The 18,700-nt window shown below is 41.1% G+C and overlaps 1 protein-coding gene across 1 annotated transcript in view; it reads left to right on the top strand.

Annotated features, from left to right (window-relative positions):
- Positions 1-9,131: 9,131 nt before the first annotated feature.
- The window catches only part of STK32A (serine/threonine kinase 32A), a 120,926-nt gene continuing 111,357 nt past the window's right edge, over positions 9,132-18,700 (top strand). Inside the window, exons 1-2 of the mRNA XM_027081695.1 lie at positions 9,132-9,244; positions 13,457-13,604. Of these exons, the coding sequence (XP_026937496.1) occupies positions 13,553-13,604 (52 nt within the window). The 5' untranslated portion in view covers positions 9,132-9,244; positions 13,457-13,552. The remainder of the gene's footprint in view (positions 9,245-13,456; positions 13,605-18,700) is intronic.

Below are 18,700 nucleotides of genomic sequence, written 5' to 3'. Positions count from 1 at the left end.
GGAATTAAATTAAATTGTTTATAGATAAATAAGATCACTCCGTCCCCTCACGGTAACAGCTTTATGTAATCTTTCCTAAGAGTGTGGTATAAACTAATGCTGTAAAGAGCAAAGTCAAGCTGTGATTGTCTCATTTCTTTCTTTATAATATACAGAAACTTTAAGAAATTCAATCCTTTGCACATTGCGAGCTGTCATTCATAGATCGTTTGGTTGAATAACAAGAGTAGCTGGCATCAGAAAAGCCAGGTTGAAATATTCTGGCTTTAAAACAACTTCATGGGAATGCTCTCTCTTTAAGGTTATATTTTTGATCGTTATATTTATGATATAAGAAGGGATTAAAATTGTGTCCCATGCACTTATCCATACAAGCACACGCACACACATATGCCGTACAGAGAGGAAGCCTATAGTGTAATGAAAAGGATATTGACTTTGTAGTAAACCAGGGCTGGGAGTTTGGGAAGCTTACGACACCATTTGAGTTTCTGTTTTCTGTTCTGAAAACAGAAGAGAGCAGCACAGAGTTTACGGGTTTGTCGTGACAGGAGTACACACTGCCTCTGTCAGGTTATCGCGCTTGCTGTTTTCTCTGTGGACGGTGTTTTCCTCCTTCACGACCTGGCCACACTAAAGCTCCTTGGTTTCCCTGAACACAACCCACTCTCTCTTGCCCACACAGCTTTGCACATGCTGTTCCCTCAGGCTGGAGCACTCTTTTCCCCTTCCCTTTGCACAACTAACGTGTACTTTACCTTCAGGACTGAGCGTGGGTACTATGCTCCTGTGACACCTTTGCTGACACCCCCAGACTAGGCCGTGTGCTTCATTTATGTACTCGCGGAGCATTCTAACTTCTGTTATCACGCCCCTATTACCCTGGACTGAAATTGCCAGCTAATTTGTCTGAATTTTAATTAGACGATGAGCTCTTTAAAATACGTATCTATTTAGTTCAGGGTTCTAACCATGTCTCGCAACAATGATCTTTCCAAACCAACAGTGCTGAGGAGGGCCCAGTAACAATGGGCATTCTTTCACACCTTTTGTACACAAGAGAGGCATTTGGTGAAATAATAGTAATAATAATGCAATTATTAGGTATCTCTCTGCACCATGCATGGCAAAAAGTGCTTTCATGCACTATCTCATTTAGTCATTGCAATACTCGTTGGGAATATGTGCTACTAGCATCCACATTGTACAGATCAAGAAACAAAGACTCTGAGTCTAAATGACTTCACAAGGGCAGGAAGCTTTAGACGGTGAATTCAAGAAACAAACCCAGGTCTGTCTGACGCTAAAAAAATCTTTTCTCACCAAGAATGCAAGTTTTCTGGACAACAATTAAATGATTCACTCCTCAATGAACGCTGTGGAATAAATGAGCACACGGATGTATAAACAGTAGGCACCACAACTATTCATTTCTCATGTGCTTTAACTCATACCCATTTTTCCTCTCTTTCTCTTTTTCAGTTAATTATTTTGAGTAAGCCTGTATGAGGGAACAATTTGATACTATATCTATCTCTTTATTTTGGACAATAAATATAAACTGTTCCCATCACATCTTATTGTTTCCTTCTCCTCAATTACACTGTCACACTCACAGGCTGAATGGTGAAGACGGCGTGATACATATTGTGCACTCACGAGAGTGCTTGCTCCTCAAGAACGGGGGTTGTTTATTTATCTTTGTGGCTCCAGCTTCTGGCACGATGTTGTCCCCGCTGTAGACAAATGATAAACTCTGCAGTAACGGGTTGTTAAATAAATCGTGAACTTGAGGTTACAGAATTTGTAAAGGCTGTTTAGAAACTATGAATATAACTCATTTAATGAAATTGAGAAACAAAATGGAGGGTCTTTGCAAGGATAAGAGCTAAAAGAAATGTCAGGTTATCACACAGTTTCTACAAGTGAGTAAATTGGCAGAAGTGGATAAACCAGGTAAAACTGAACATTAAATTGCATTCAGCGAATATTTGCCAACTTACTCAATCTGAGACACTGTGCTAGGATCTATGCTTTATCTGATAACTAAGGAGAATTTTCTTACTGTTACAAAAGAGAATTTACCTTTTTAGTAACTGAGAATAATTTACATGTCAGACCAAGAGAAAAGAAAGCTTTGTCTTATGTGGAGAGGGCAGAGCAATCTTACTAAAACTTAACTTAATGAGGTCCATTTTCCTGCCTAACACGTCTGAGGGCTTCCCACTGCCATTATGTTTAAATTTCAAGCTCTTTTCCATAGCATATTTGGTTCCTCAGATCTTTCTTCCATCCTTTCTCACTCCCACTATACTCCTTATTTTCCAATTACACTACAGTTTTTTTTTTTTTTTTGCAGTACTTGGGCCTCTCACTGCTGTGGCCTCTCCCGTTGCGGAGCACAGGCTCCAGACGCGCATGCTCAGCCGCCATGGCTCACGGGCCCAGCCGCTCCGCGGCATGTGGGATCTTCCCAGGCCGGGGCACGAACCCGTGTCCCCTGCATCGGCAGGCGGACTGTCAACCACTGCGCCACCAGGGAAAACCTACACTACACTTTTTATATGTCTCCCCAGATATTGTGCTTTTGTATGCCTCCAGTCTCCAGATTTGGAATGACTTGCTCTCTACCTAGTAACCTTCCACTCATCCTTCAAGACACTGATCAAGTAACTGAAGCTTCTGACACCGTCAGGCAGAAGTAACCAATTCAGCCAGTGCTCTCCAGGGGTTCCCACTGGGCACCTATCAATCGCAGGCTGTAGTTACACTTCCATCCAAACCACAATATTCTCATGTCCAGCTGCATGTCTTACTTGTCTTTGTATGTTTTAAATAGAGCCCAATAAATGTCCATTTACATCACGGGAATGGTTACTGCTTTGAGGTGTAATACGTCTTCTTTGTATTTTCCTCCTGGACTAAGAAGTGAAAAAAATGGTGGAAATAGACAAGCATTTCTTTATCTAATTAAACACTTTCTATTTACCAAACACTGGTTCAACACTGGATGTATAATGGTGGATAAGACAGATGTTCCTTCCCCCATGGAGCCTGCATTCAGTGGGGGAAAGCATAGCAAAGAACTTACATAAGCAAATTAATTATAGTTTGTAATGAGTGATAAGATGGAAGAAATTAGACTACATGGTGGGGAATGGAGAAAGTGGCAGGGAAACAACTTCAGGTAAGAAATTGAGGGAAGGTCTCTCTGAACTAGAGAAAGGTGAACTTACAGCTGAATAATGAGGAGTCCAGAACCATGTTCATGCATAAATAAGAGTCATTCAAATGTCCTGGGCTTGGGACACACTTAGCATGGTCTGCGGAAAGCCATGGTGGCTGGAGTGGAATGAGCAGAACACTGGTCCAAGATGAAGTTGGACCAGTTGGCAGGGAATGGACTAGATAAAAGAGTGTCACTTTATTCTCAATGCTGTGGAACCTAGTGGACAGCTTCAAGCCAAGAATGGAATGGTTGGATTGGTGTGGTATTAGCGCTTGTGTTGTAAGTCTTGACTTAAAGAAAAGAAAGTTTTCAAATTCGGGATATCTATCTGGACAAGACTCCCTCACTGGTTTACTGGTCACTTCATTCTCCTCTCCACTGGGTGGCTCCAAAGATTGTCATAAGTATCTGGCCTGGTTAGTCTCCCAAGTAACTGCTTTATGGCAGTCTCCTTAAACAGCTATGTTTAAGATAGGAATACAGACAAGAGAGTATGAACAATATATAAAAGGGTAAAACACAATCAGCTCTTTGAAACAGACCTGCATTTGATAGACTATATATGATACAAGAATCACTATTTTTTCTATAAAACCCATGTATGCCAAGCCTTTACATGACTAAATACATTAGGACTGATGAGTAGTTTCATTTTAAGCAGAAGTGAGTGTACTGACAGAAGAATGGTTTATAGAAGATATCTGAGAAGTATTAGGGCAGAACCTGGCAGCCTGCTAATTAAAATGACAGGCTTAACAGTTGCCAGTTTCTGCATGCTTACTCTGTGCTGCTTAGCACCATGCTAAGTGCATTATTATATATACATTGTCTCATTAAATCTCCCATTAAACATAGCTGATAGGAATGACCATTATCCTCTTTACTAAAATTGGGAAATTGAGACTTAGGACCTTTAAGTGACTTGGCAAACATCTCAGAGATATTAAGAGGTGGAGCTCACATTTGGGTAGAAGGCTGCCTGATTCCAAAATCCCTTATGCAAGCCAGGACCAAAAAGAGGCTTCCAGAGACATCACTTCTAGTCTCAATCTACTTTATTGCAATCTCAGTTTTCTCAGTGATAAAATGGATATCATTATCTACTAGGGAAAAGGGGGAGATAATAATAGGGGTCCAATAAATCTATAGTGCATCTCCAATGCCATGAAGACAATCAAAGTGTTTTGGGAACTACCAGATGTTATATAAAAGCCATTACCCAGACTCATCAAGAAAAAAAGGGACAAGACTCAAATCAACAGAATTAGAAATGAAAAAGTAGAAGTAACAACTGACACTGCAGAAATAAAAAAGATCATGAGAGACTACTACAAGCAACTCTATGCCAATAAAATGGACAACCTGGAAGAAATGGACAAATTCTTAGAAATGCACAACCTGCCAAGACTGAATCAGGAAGAAATAGAAAATATGAACAGACCAATAACAAGCACTGAAATTGAAACTGTGATTAAAAATCTTCCAACAAACAAAAGCCCAGGACCAGACGGCTTCACAGACGAATTCTATCAAACATTTAGAGAAGAACTAACACCTATCCTTCTCAAACTCTTCCAAAATATAGCAGAGGGAGGAACACTCCCAAATTCCTTCTACGAGGCCACCATCACCCTGATACCAAAACCAGACAAAGATGTCACAAAGAAAGAAAACAACAGGCCAATATCACTGATGAACGTAGATGCAAAAATCCTCAACAAAATACTAGCAAACAGAATCCAACAGCACATTAAAAGGATCATACACCATGATCAAGTGGGGTTTATTCCAGGAATGCAAGGATTCTTCAATATACGCAAATCTATCAATGTGATAAACCATATTAACAAATTGAAGGAGAAAAACCATATGATCATCTCAATAGATGCAGAGAAAGCTTTTGACAAAATTCAACACACATTTATGATAAAAACCCTCCAGAGTGTAGGCATAGAGGGAACTTTCCTCAACATAATAAAGGCCATATATGACAAGCCCACAGCCAACATCATCCTCAATGGTGAAAAACTGAAAGCATTTCCACAGATCAGGAACAAGACAAGGTTGCCCACTCTCACCACTCTTATTCAACATAGTTTTGGAAGTTTTAGCCACAGCAATCAGAGAAGAAAAGGAAATAAAAGGAATCCAAATGGGAAAAGAAGAAGTAAAGCTGTCACTGTTTGCAGATGACATGATACTATACATAGAGAATCCTAAAGATGCTACCAGAAAACTACTAGAGCTAATCAATGAATTTGGTAAAGTAGCAGGTTACAAACTTAATGCACAGAAATCTCTGGCATTCCTATACACTAATGATGAAAAATCTGAAAGTGAAATCAAGAAAACACTCCCATTTACCACTGCAACAAAAAGAATAAAATATCTAGGAATAAACCTACCTGAGGAGACAAAAGACCTGTATGCAGAAAACTATAAGACACTGATGAAAGAAATTAAAGATGATACAAATAGATGGAAAGATATACCATGTTCTTGGATTGGAAGAATCAACATTGTGAAAATGACTCTACAACCCAAAGCAATCTATAGTTTCAATGCAATCCCTATCAAACTACCACTGGCATTTTTCACAGAACTAGAACAAAAAATTTCATAATTTGTATGGAAACACAAAAGACCCCGAATAGCCAAAGCAATCTTGAGAACGAAAAACAGAGCTGGAGGAATCAGGCTCCCTGACTTCAGACTATACTACAAAGCTACAGTAATCAAGACAGTATGGTACTGGCACAAAAACAGAAAGATAGATCAATGGAACAGGATAGAAAGCCCAGAGATAAACCCACATATGGTCACCTTATCTTTGATAAAGGAGGCAGGAATGTACAGTGGAGAAAGGACAACCTCTTCAATAAGTGGTGCTGAGAAAACTGGACATGTACATGTAAAAGTATGAGATTAGATCACTCCCTAACACCATACACAAAAATAAGCTCAAAATGGATTAAAGACCTAAATGTAAGGCCAGAAACTATCAAACTCTTAGAGGAAAACATAGGCAGAACACTCTATGACATAAATCACAGCAAGGTCCTTTTTGACCCACCTCCTAGAGAAATGGAAATAAAAACAAAAATAAACAAATGGGACCTAATGAAACTTCAAAGCTTTTGCACAGCAAAGGAAACCATAAACAAAACCAAAAGACAACCCTCAGAATGGGAGAAAATATTTGCAAATGAAGAAACTGACAAAGGAGTAACCTCCAAAATTTATAAGCAGCTCATGCAACTCAATAACAAAAAAACAAACAAGCCAATCCAAAAATGGGCAGAAGACCTAAATAGACATCTCTCCAAAGAAGATATACAGACTGCCAACAAACACATGAAAGAATGCTCAACATCATTCATCATTAGAGAAATGCAAATCAAAACTACAATGAGATATCATCTCACACCAGTCAGAATGGCCATCATCAAAAAATCTAGAAACAATAAATGCTAGAGAAGATGTGGAGAAAAGGGAACACTCTTGCACTGCTGGTGGGAATGTGAATTGGTTCAGCCACTATAGAGAACAGTATGGAGGTTCCTTAAAAAACTACAAATAGAACTACCATATGACCCAGCAATCCCACTACTGGGCATATACCCTGAGAAAACCAAAATTCAAAAAGAGTCATGTACCAAAATGTTCATTGCAGCTCTATTTACAATAGCCCGAAGATGGAAACAACCTAAGTGCCCATCATCGGATGAATGGATAAAGAAGATGTGGCACATATATAGAATGGAATATTACTCAGCCATAAAAAGAGACGAAATTGAGCTATTTGTAATGAGGTGGATAGACCTAGAGTCTGTCATACAGAGTGAAGTATGTCAGAAAGAGAAAGACAAATACCGTATGCTAACACATATATATGGAATTTAAGAAAAAAAATGTCATGAAGAACCTAGGGGTAAGACAGGAATAAAGACACAGACCTACTGGAGAATGGACTTGAGGATATGGGGAGGGGGAAGGATGAGCTGTGATAAAGTGAGAGAGAGGCATGGACATATATACACTAACAAACGTAAGGTAGATAGCTAGTGGGAAGCAGCCGCATAGCACAGGGAGATCAGCTCGGTGCTTTGTGACCGCCTGGAGGGGTGGGATAGGGAGGGTGGGAGGGAGGGAGACGCAAGAGGGAAGAGATATGGGAACATATGTATATGTATAACTGATTCACTTTGTTATAAAGCAGAAACTAACACACCATTGTAAAGCAATTATACCCCAATAAAGATGTTAAAAAAAACACAAAAAAACAATGTATTTTCAATCAGGTGTCTGATTTGTGCCTTAAAAATAATACCCTCTCCCCAAAATGATTCCTTAAAAATTCTCTTTTCTTTTTTTCTAAACTTAGTTGCCCTCTTTTGGAACTTGAGGCAAATTCCATTTTAAATGTTCATTTACATCATCCAATCCTCTCTCAAACAGGTTTTCATAAGGAGCTGGCAATATAAAGTAAGGTTCTACAGAGTTCTGCCACCAACTCACTGTGTGACTTTTGGCAAATTCCTTCCTCAGGACCCCCATTGGTAAAGGAGAGAGTGGGCCAGTTGAAGTTCAAGGTTATTCCAACCTTGAACATTACTAGGATAGAATGTAGCCCATGGCTGAGGTAATAGAAAGAAGATGAAAGGGGCTAAGTCATAATAAAACAAGATAATTACTCTGAAATATTTGTTTGAGTAAATTATGGGGCTCTTGACTATAAGGTGAGCCACCAACAGCTTCAACAATTTCAGCAGATATTTAAGATGCATTAGACACCATTGTATGAGCTAGTACTAAACAAGGTGATCAAAGCCAAGGTGGTTCTTGCACTCTGTGCAAGTTTACATCTAGACAGATCAAAAAGTGGGAGTCTGAAAAGTACGTTTCAGCCACAGACACATTTTGTTGGACCAACACAGTTTTTAACATTTTTAAAACTTGCCAATGTTTATAAATGATGCGAGATTTCACAGAAGTTCTCGTGTCTCGCTTCCCTTTTAAAATCTGAATATTTGGCAACGCAGAGCTGGTATTTCCACATTGCAGCGAAACGCTGGACTTGGATAGAAGCTGTTCCCACATCACTCCCAGACTAGACTTACACCCTCCGGTGTCTCCCCCCTCACCCTCGCCTCACCACTGCCCACCATCTCACACCCTGGCAATTTCAGTAAGAAACCTATATGCCAATTCTCTGATGGCTTAAGTGTGTGTGACTCTAGAGTTAGAGAGAAAACAGTAAGAAGTTATTTCAATCGTGTTGATTATTACAAAAGGGAAGTACAGGGAGCTGCCACGAGAGAGAACAAAGAAACTTCCAGTGGGATTGATGTTAAAAATGGGGGCTGGGAGCCAGGAGACCCGGGTCTAGAAAAGGTTCTCTCCATTAATTATGTTACACTGGACAAGTATTTTTCTTCTGTGTCTCAATTTCCCCAGCCGTAAAACGAGGAAATCTGCAAGGATCTATAAAATTCTCAACCCTCTCTTGGGTCTTCCTAACACCCCTAGGAAGTCTTAAAGGAAATCGTGCCTCTCCCCATCTGAGATCTGCAGGCTCCTATCCGCCACCTCCATATCCACCATCCTCGGCGGCGCTGCCCAGGTATCTTGAGTGGGAGATGGTAGGGGGTGGGGGAAGGGGTCACTTCAGGGGAACCGGGTCTCTGTCGGGGAAGTTGGGTCACGCTCTGCGTCTCTGCGGCTCCGGATCCTGCCAATGCGCCGCGGGACCCGCCGCCAGCTCGCAGCGCCGCCCTCCCGCCTCGCCCTCGCCCTGGCGGAACTCGGAGCCCTGGAGACTGCCCAGGCCGATCCCGCAGAGCACTGCGCCCGGGACCGCCCGCCGGCCGGCTGCTCCCCACCCCTGCCCCGACCCCGGAACCACCCCTCCCGGAGGAGCTGCGACCTCTGCCTACGCTCGGACCCCTCAGCAGCTGCAGGTGCCAGCCCGCCTCACCACGCCCCGCGCTGGCGGCCGCTGGAACGCCCAGGCAGGTATGTGCCTTCCCCTGCTTGCTCCTCGTTTCTCGGAGTTGATCTTTTAGCCTCTGCTCCCCGGGTAGAAGCACCAGTCTGAGCTTCTCGGAAGGCGTGAAGCGAGAGCCGAGATCTAGGTGAGTGATGGTCTAGATTTTTTCCTTTTAAGTAAACCTGCATACTAAGGGCACTGTTGGGAACCTAGGAAGTTAAAACGGAAGAGAAATATAAAGGCAGGCCGTCAGGATGACCCACTACAATCTGACAGGGCTGGGACCATTCCTAGCTTCTTAGCTATTTTGTACCCTACTTTGTCCCCCAGCCTCTGACTCGGGTCCAGATGCGGACAGACTTCAACAAATATTTGCTGGGTGGAGATAAGTACGGGAGGTATTTCTGCTTGTTTCTCTTATCCGGTCTCAAAACAAGCCAACACTGCCTTTGATGGTTGGCTTCATCTCCACCAGGATTTTTCCCCCCTAAGCTGAAGGATTTGAACGTTTTTACACAAAGTGCCGAGGATTCACACAATGGACTGCTATGCAGCGCTTAAAAAGCAGAAGTCAGAGCTGTAGAGATCAGCGTGGCTAGATCGCAAAAGTATAATGGTAATGATTACAGTCAGATGCAAAATATACCTACTATATGATGTCATTTAGGTGACTTACTTTAAAAGACATGTCGTGTGTGTAAAATCGTAGAAAGTGGACTGTAAAATGTATACCAGATTCACAATTGTGGCTGTTTTGGGGAAGTATGAAAGGGGAATTAATTTGGCATGAGGATTGAGGTGGAAAAGCTATTTACCTATGGTTTTAATATATAAAAATGATGAAGCAAAAGTTGATGAAATATAAACAATACTTAACTGCAAGTGGTTGTAACTTGGGTCTTTTTCAGGATATTTTCTTTCTCACATTTCTAAATTTGTCTCAGCTTAAGTAGTTCTGTTTTTCAAATGCAAACAAAATAAATTATGTCTATGCATATGCTGTGACAATAAAACTAGACAGTTCTGTCAGAAGTTACAACTTTCTTGCATCACATCATAGGTTCTTCCTGAAGAAGACACCTCTTTACCTAGGGAGGCTTAGCTGCTTGGAGCAGCTCACCTGTTGACATCCCCCAAAAGTATAGGCCAAAGGTCAAATGTCATCTGCAGTTAATAATCTGATAAGCGGCCAGGTCAAGGTAGAATCTGGAAACTCTTTGTGCTCCTATAAGACACATTGCTGTTTCTCTTATATGTTCTGTTTAGGATGTTCATTTCCATGGGTGGTGACTGTCTGCTTGACATCTCAAAAAGTGGTTATGTAACACTGCAGAGTTCATATCAGGTCAGGAAAGAGGCCTATAGCTCTGCTGGGCCCTATTCAGTGGAACGGAAAAGATGTGTCTCCAGTTGCCTGCCAGAAAAATGTTGATTTCTTTCTGGATATGAGGGAAAGCTACCAATTTGGTTATCCACGAAGGGAGAAAAAAATAAAGACCATTCTAGACTGGATTAAGAGTATTAAGTGCAGTGGAGAAACAACCACCCAATAGTCCAAGCCTGCTCATCCCCCAAACATACACAAAATTTGTTCCCTGTTTACATATTTTCTTCCCGCTAAAAAAAAAAATCACCGGATATTTGGTAAACAAAATTGTCTACACATCAGAATGCAACTCAGAAATACGGCAAATTGTGATAATATTCCTCTTTCTCTTTCTGACTTGACAACTTGCAAGGTCAGTGCTCGGTACATCTTGTGTTGCAGGAAGATGGGCTACTTGAGAAAATCCTGAGGTGTGAAGAAAAATCTAAGAAAGACAGGATTGGGGTGTGGTGTGAAAACTACATGTACCGAGGTTTTACGCACAAAATTAAAGAGAACATAGCCCCAGTCGGTAGTATTAACAACTGCAGCTGCTCCAAATTGATACTCTCTTTAGGACTGAGCCTCTCTAATGTCATCTGTGGCTCAGCCCTGACACTATTTCCCACTTATTCAGGACTCTAAATGCAGTAATACAACACACAGGGCACCCCATTTGCTTCTCCCTAGCCCACAAGGAAACACTAAGGGCATCCCACCTGCTTCTTCCTCATCCTCTTTTCCACTGGCATTAAAAGCCCTTTGTTTTTCGCCCAGAGATATACTTGAGTTCTTTCTATCTTCCTGATCTCCATCATCCCCTCTGAGCTTCCTCCAGACACCTGTTACCTCCTGCCCCTCTCTCCCTTCCCCCATACCATTTAATCACTTGCTTCCTAATTGCTGACTCTGTCTTTGCTCTCCATTTAATGATTCTTTTTAAAGTCCAGAAGGCACTTTGCCAGCAGTTGGCTTTCAGTATGACAAGCCGCATTTCCTTAATGAGTCTGCCTTCCAAATGAAGGCTTTACTTACATCTCCCCTAATAGGAAAAGGAGCTTTTCTTCTCGATTTGCTCCAGGGCTCCTCTAGTTCCTTTTCAATAACTCATCCTTAGCCCAGGTTCACGTGGGATACTTTTTTCAATTCTGACTCCAATCTGTATTTCCTTCACATGCAAAAACTCCAAGAGGAAATCAACAGGTGTCAAATTTAAAAGAAAATAATACGTGATAGGGAAATACCCACTACTAATAAAATAGCAATAGCTAATATTAATTCTTTGCAAATTATGTGCCAGGCGTGGTGCTAGCTGCCTCATACAGATTCTCATTAACTATATGCCATGAGCCGTATTTGTCCTGTACATGAGATTTGCTCAAGCCATATAGCTAAAACAAACTTTTTTTAAAATTAATTTTTATTGCAGTATAGTTGCTTTACATAAAACGAACTTTTAAATATAATTTTATATAACATCTGGATCTTGACCCTCTTTTGGGTAAATCTGAAGATCTGGCCCCTGGGCCCATGTTTCCACTTAGCAACAATCTTTTAGATCCAAGAGCAGTGACATCTTTTAGATGGAGCCTGGATTTACTAGGTCACCAGTGTCGCCAGCAGGCAGTAATGTCTTCCACCTGGTCCAGCTCAATTACTTGCATTTCCCTCTGGCTCTTGTGGGCATCTGAGCTTGTTATTCCTACAGAAGGTATTGCTGTTTCTCCCATTTAAGAGATGAGAGATTAGGTCATTGAGCCAAAGCCGTTATCAGTGTCAGTTTTAGAACCAGAACTCTGGATGCTGCCTCTCCTTACCAGTTTCCAAGAAAGTAATTTATGTTTAAAAATGAACAAAGCCATAAATACACAACTTTCAGGGCTTTTTAGCTCTCACCTATGTCGTTCAATTTGGGCTCCCTAGTGGCCTGCAATTATCAGGCACTTGTGCTGTGAAAAGACTTTACTTATCACATGAAATCACATTTAATTTGTCTTTGAGGTAAGGACCTTTATGATCTTCAAGTTCAGGGAAAGGAAAAAAAGTAATGTGTTCCAGACTTCTCCGTGGCGCAGTGGTTAAGAATCCGCCTGCCAGTGCAGGGGACACGGGTTCGAGCCCTGGTCTGGGCTCACATGCCGTGGAGCAACTAAGCCCGTGCGCCACGACTACTGAGCCTGCGCTCCAGAGCCTGCGAGCCACAACTATTGAGCCCACGTGCCACAACTACTGAAGCCCGTGTGCCTAGAGCCTGTGCTGTGCAACAAGAGAAGCCACCACAACGAGGAGCCTGCGCACCACAATGAAGAAAGCCCGAAGACCCAACACAGCCAAAAATAAATAAATATGTTTAAAAAAAAAAAAAGTAATGTGTTCCATGAAACTCAGCGACTTGCTGGTATGATCAAGCCCAAACTCAGAACTTGTTCCTTTGATGTTGTAGTAACTTCCAGGGTAGGAGGAAAGAGGGGTATGTCTTTTCATGACTAAAAAAATAAGTTGTTGATCACACATCAAAAAAATGTTTAAAATTAACATATTTTCTCAAAGACATGGAGAGTCACAATAAAATATATTTTAGTTTATAGTGGTTAAATAAAGTATTGCTGACCTCATTTTAAACTTGCCTTCACACTCAGAAAAATATTTTGCTTTCCTCCTTTCTTGTAAGTCCAGGTCCACTTCTGACGAGGCCATGTAGTGGGTACTCCCAGATGCTTGATTTTCTCTGTTTTCTCTGAAATTATTATTTTCAAGAACAAAAAAATTCCACTGCAGGGGCATAGATGAGGTTAATTTTCGGCCATCGTCTATAATCAGGGTACCTAGAGTACACCATATCATAAGGATACTGTTTCTTTTTCTCTCCTAGATATCTAGCTAAGGTTTCCGGTTCTCTTTTGAGTGAAGCTGAATGTTTCTGCTGGGATAATGTAACTGGAGGATCCGGGTCTGGGCAGACTTGACCATGGGAGCCAACACTTCAAGCAAACCACCGGTGTTTGATGAAAATGATGATGGTGAGAAACGTGCGATAATTGTATATAAACATAGTTTGCAAAATTCAAATATAAGCTCCTTGTTTCATAAGTAAACTGTCATGTAAGACCTTAAAATAAAAAAAAAAGAACTGCAAGGGTAAGCCTGAGGACCTGGTATGCTAAGAGCTGGATTTTTACCTTCCACTTTCCATGGGACCTTGGACAACTTTTTTTTTAACTAGAAAAGTGATATATTAGATTTAAAAAATTTTTTTTAAGTTTTTATTTTATATTGGAGTATAGTTGATTAACAGTGCTGTGATAAGTTTCAGGTGTACAGCAAAGTGATTCAGTTATACATATACATGTAGCTATTCTTTTTCAAATTCTTTTCCCATTTAGGTTGTTACATAATATTGAGCAGGGTTCCCTGTGCTATACAGTAGATCCTTGTTGGTTATCCATTTTAAATATAGCAGTGTGTACATGTCAATCCTACACTCCCTAACTATCCCTTTCCCCCGGTAACCATAAGTTCTTTCTCTACATCTATGAGTCTGTTTCTGTTTTGTAAATAAGTTCATTTGTATAATTTCTTTTTAGATTCCGCATATAAGTGATATCATACAGCTTTCTTAATCACAACTCTACCAATGCCCTTCGTCCAAAGGCATTGTCATCTGGTGGATAGAAGACCTTGAAACAAAATGATTTATTTGTTCCCTTGACAGCTGAAGTTACCCCTATTGCTAGTTGTTATAGAAAAATTCTTATATTATCAAGTTGCATATGAATGATAACTGATACTCATAATATTATACAGTGGAGTCAGGCAAGCAGGTTGGTGCCTTCTGAGCTTCTGATTAGCATGTTCCAGGGTCCTAGCCAAATTCCACAGTGCTGGGTCATAGGAAAAAGGATCAGTTTTATTGGAGAAAAGGGAAACTTTACAGCAGCCTTGTAGGCATATACTGTTTATAGGTTGCCTGGGAAAAAGGTGGCCCTAGGTCCTAGCTAGTAAGTTATCCAGGCCCCCCAGAGGCAGCCCTCACAGTCATTTCCAGGGAGTTCTGCTAAATGGACCACAGAGAAAAAGAACAATGAACTGAAATCCAGGAGATCTGAACGCTCGTCCTATTACCAGCTACCTGTGTGCTCAAGAAGTTTATTTACCTTCAGTTTCCTCATCAATCAAGTGAGAGAGGGCAGTAACCCTGAAGGTCTTTTTCAACTCCAAAAGTTTATCATTTTGAGATCCTAAAGGCACCTTGCAAAAATTAGGAAGCAGCATCTGAATCATCAAGGAAAGTTTGCTCAAACAGAAACTACAAATAACAGTGGCATAAAGAAGATGGTAGTGTTTTTCTTTCTCACGTAACAATCTAGGCATAAGTAATTCAGGTGAGATGTGGCTGCGAAGGGTTAGGGACTCTGGCTCTGACAAGCTGGCTTCTTTCCTTCCCTTCCCTGCCCTAGAGTGTTACTGTCACCCTCATGCCTTAGGATGGCTCACCACCACATCCACATTCCAGCCAGTGGGAAGGGGAAGAGTGGGGAGACCGAGCCCACTTCTTTTAAGGATATGATCTGCCTCTTGCTTGTCACTTTCACTCACATGCTTCATTACAAAGGAGACTGGGAAATGTAGTTAGTTATCTTGTGTGGCCATGAATCTTCTAAATACAAGGAGTTGTGTTTTGTTACAAAAGAAGGGGACAATTAGCTATTTGCCATGGCTGGGAGACAAACAGAAGTCTGCTGCAATCTTGATTTTTGAATCTTTGGTTGGACCCTTTAAAAAACATGTCTAACCAATCAACATGCCTTGTTGCCAGCCATTCACTATCAGTTTAGAGGTGCATCGTGACTACCTACACAAAATATTCTCATAGGAACCCTGAAATTATATAGTTTGAAAATGGTCTTAAGAAAACTTTTTCCCACTCATATCTGTTGCCTTGCTTTGCTTTATTAAGTTGTAAAGTCAAGGATCTAGAGGCCAGGGATGTTCCTTGATTTTTCCATCTCTAAAATGGGAAGGCAAGAAGGCTTACATTTCATTTGTTTGGTTCCCTGTGCTCCCTACAGATTCAAAACTAATGTGCATGAGGCTGGTCCTCATAGAACAGAGGAGGTAAGAGAGGCCAGCTTCGTGCTTGTTACTTGCTAGGGGTATGTATTGTTTTAAGGTATTAGGGTAACATGATAATGAGAAAATACAGAGATGTCTAAATCTTTAATCCAGCCAGCCCTTGGTCTCATGGAGTGCCCAAGAAAGCAACTGTCCCAAGGGATTATGGGAAATCAGGTAGCACTTTATAAGTACCTTCAAGGGGCTCTGCGAAAACTAGGTTGGAGTGAAGTTAGGCTTAATGAGCAAGGAGATCTTTCTTAACACCCTCTAGGTCACCACTTTTTGTGGTCCTGTCCGCCAGGCCAACGAGATGAGCCTACAGCAGCACCCTTAGAGAGAAGAGCTGAGCCTAAGAGTATGTCTGCACTTCCCAGGGGTGAAGCTCTGAGTCCGTTCACACACACAGTTGCAAGGCAGAAGTAGAAAGGCAACCCCGTCTACTATAAGCCCATCACTCTGCTAGATGTCCCTCCGCTAGATGTGAGGAACAGAGTAGGAGAGAAGATGGCCCTTCCCCTGCCCTTGTGGAGCTCGTATTCTAATCGTGGGAGGCAAACAATAAACTAGTTCACAAATACATAAACCAGATAACTTCAGATAGTGTTAAAGTACCACCAAGGCAGTGACTGTGAGTGATCTTATGGAGAGGGACAGGTGATGGTAAGGAGACCACTTCAGATAGGGTGTGGCCGGGGCTGGCCTTTCTGACGAGGTGACATCTGAGGTAAAGGCTGAAAAAGGTGAGGAAGCCACTCAGGTAATAACAGAAGAACAGTTCAGGCACAGGAAAAAGTCCAAATAATGACAAAATCGGAAATGACCAGTTGCCTATGTCTTCACATTCCGATGAGGATGAGTTTGTATATTATGAAAGCGATAGTTTTAAAATAAATTTATTTATCTATTTATTTATTTATGGCTGGATTGGGTCTTCTTTGCTGCGTGTGGGCTTTCTCTAGTTGTGGTGAGCAGGGGCTACTCTTCGTTGTGGTGCGCTGGCTTCTCATTGCGGTGGCCTCTCCCGTTGTGGAGCACAGGCTCCAGGCGCACGGGCTTCAGTAGTTGTGGCACGCAGGCTCAGCAGCTGTGGCTCACGGGCTCAGTAGTTGCGGCACACGGGCTCAGTAGTTGTGGCTCGCGGGCTCTAGAGCGCAGACTCAGTAGTTGTGGTGCACGGGCTTAGTTGCTCTGAGGCATGTGGGATCTTCCCGGACCAGGGGTCATACCCCAGTCCCCTGCAATGGCAGGTGGACTCCCAACCACTGCGCCACCAGGGAAGTCCTGAAAGGAATCGCATTTAATTGCCGTATTAACTTGTTTACAAGATCATTGAGTTTTGGGGAGGAAAAGTATGAAATTCCAGTTATTTACTTTTTTTAATCAGTAAATCCTATAAAGGTGATTTGGCTCCTTTCATAGGTCTGGATTGAGCACAAGGTGAAACTTTATTTGATTGCTGTGAGGCTTCTGACCAAGAAACAACAACAAAATCACTGACTAATCCAAGAACATAAATGCCTGTATCATTTTGATCTATTTTTATATAAATAATCAAATGGGGCCAGAATCTAGGGCACTTAAATGAACCAATTTAATTCTTTTTAACATATTGCTGAAAAGAATCCCAAAATGTGATGGAAAAGTATCTAATATTTCCTTCAAAGTGTTTACTATTCCCAATATATAGAATTGAGGAGAAAATGTGTACCCATTTTCCCAAGTAATATTTCAAGATTTCTTTCTCATGGAAAAAAAGTTTTGGTTCACTTTGAAGGTAATTAAGGAATAAGATGTTAGTGGATGTCCCTTGAGATAAGCTGTTCTTGCCGGAATTCATCCTGATACTTTGTGTTTCATGCGTTCCATCTGATACTGATCTTGAGATCATTCTGTTACTTACTTATGTTGATCTTTATTTAGTGAAAACAAAGTATAAGCTTTACAGCTGCTGTGGAAGAGCAGAAGGCTTGCTTGTTTAATTACTGTTAAGTGAGTTTTTACAAAGTAGACCTCACATGATATTATTCTTTTCTTTTGTGGCTGAGGGCAAACCCAAGTCCTAGTTACATTTTTTATTGTGGTATAATAAAGTGTACCATTTTAACGATTTTTAAGTGTACAGTTCAGTGGCATTGAGTATATTCACATTTGGGGACAACCATCACCACCACCATAGAACTTTCTAATCTTCCTAAACTGAAATTTTGTGCCCATTAAACAGTAACTCCCCATTCCCTCTTCCCCGCAGCCCCTGACAACCACCATTCTACTCTGTCTCTATGATTTTAACTATTCTAGGTACCTTATATAAGTGGAATCATGTAATATCTGTCCTTTTGGGTCTGGTTTATTTCAGTTATCAAGGTTCATCCACACTGTAGCATGTTTCAGAATTTCATTCCTTTTTAAGGCTGAATAATACTCTACTGTATGCAGATACCACATTTTGTTTATTCTTTCATTCATCAGTGAACATTAGGTTGTTTCTGCCTTTTGACTACCATAAATAATGCTGCTGTGAACACGGGTGTACAAGTATCTGTTCAAGTCCCTGTTTTCACCTGGTACATCCTTAAAAGCAGAATTGCTGGATCATTATGATAATTCTTCAATTTTTTAAGGAACCACCCAGCACAGTGTCTTCCACCTAATTATGTTTTGTGTTTTAGTAGTGGGAGACCACCTGACATGACAGGCCAGGGCTCTGGTAGTGGAAACACATACACAGTTTCAAATCTCAGCTGTGCCACAGCCTAGCAATCTGTGTATTTCTATGAGAAAAAGCAAAGGGGATATAGCCTGATCAACCATCAAACACTAGAGTCAACTTAACTATAAAGTGTTCTAAAGGGATTTGAAATACAATAGAAAAAAGTCCCCAAATCTGAATAATTACTAGTGAATTCATTTGAAAAAAACCCAAACAAACCCTTCGATTGTACAAGTTATCAAACCTCTGTAAGCTCAATTTCTTCATATATAAAATACAAGTTAATTGGGC

This window comes from Aethalodelphis obliquidens, unplaced genomic scaffold (assembly GCF_003676395.1).
Source record: "Aethalodelphis obliquidens isolate GAN/ISIS:26980383/991018 unplaced genomic scaffold, ASM367639v1 scaffold45, whole genome shotgun sequence".
Taxonomy (NCBI): domain Eukaryota; kingdom Metazoa; phylum Chordata; class Mammalia; order Artiodactyla; family Delphinidae; genus Aethalodelphis; species Aethalodelphis obliquidens.
This window is presented reverse-complemented; position numbering and strand designations above follow the sequence as displayed.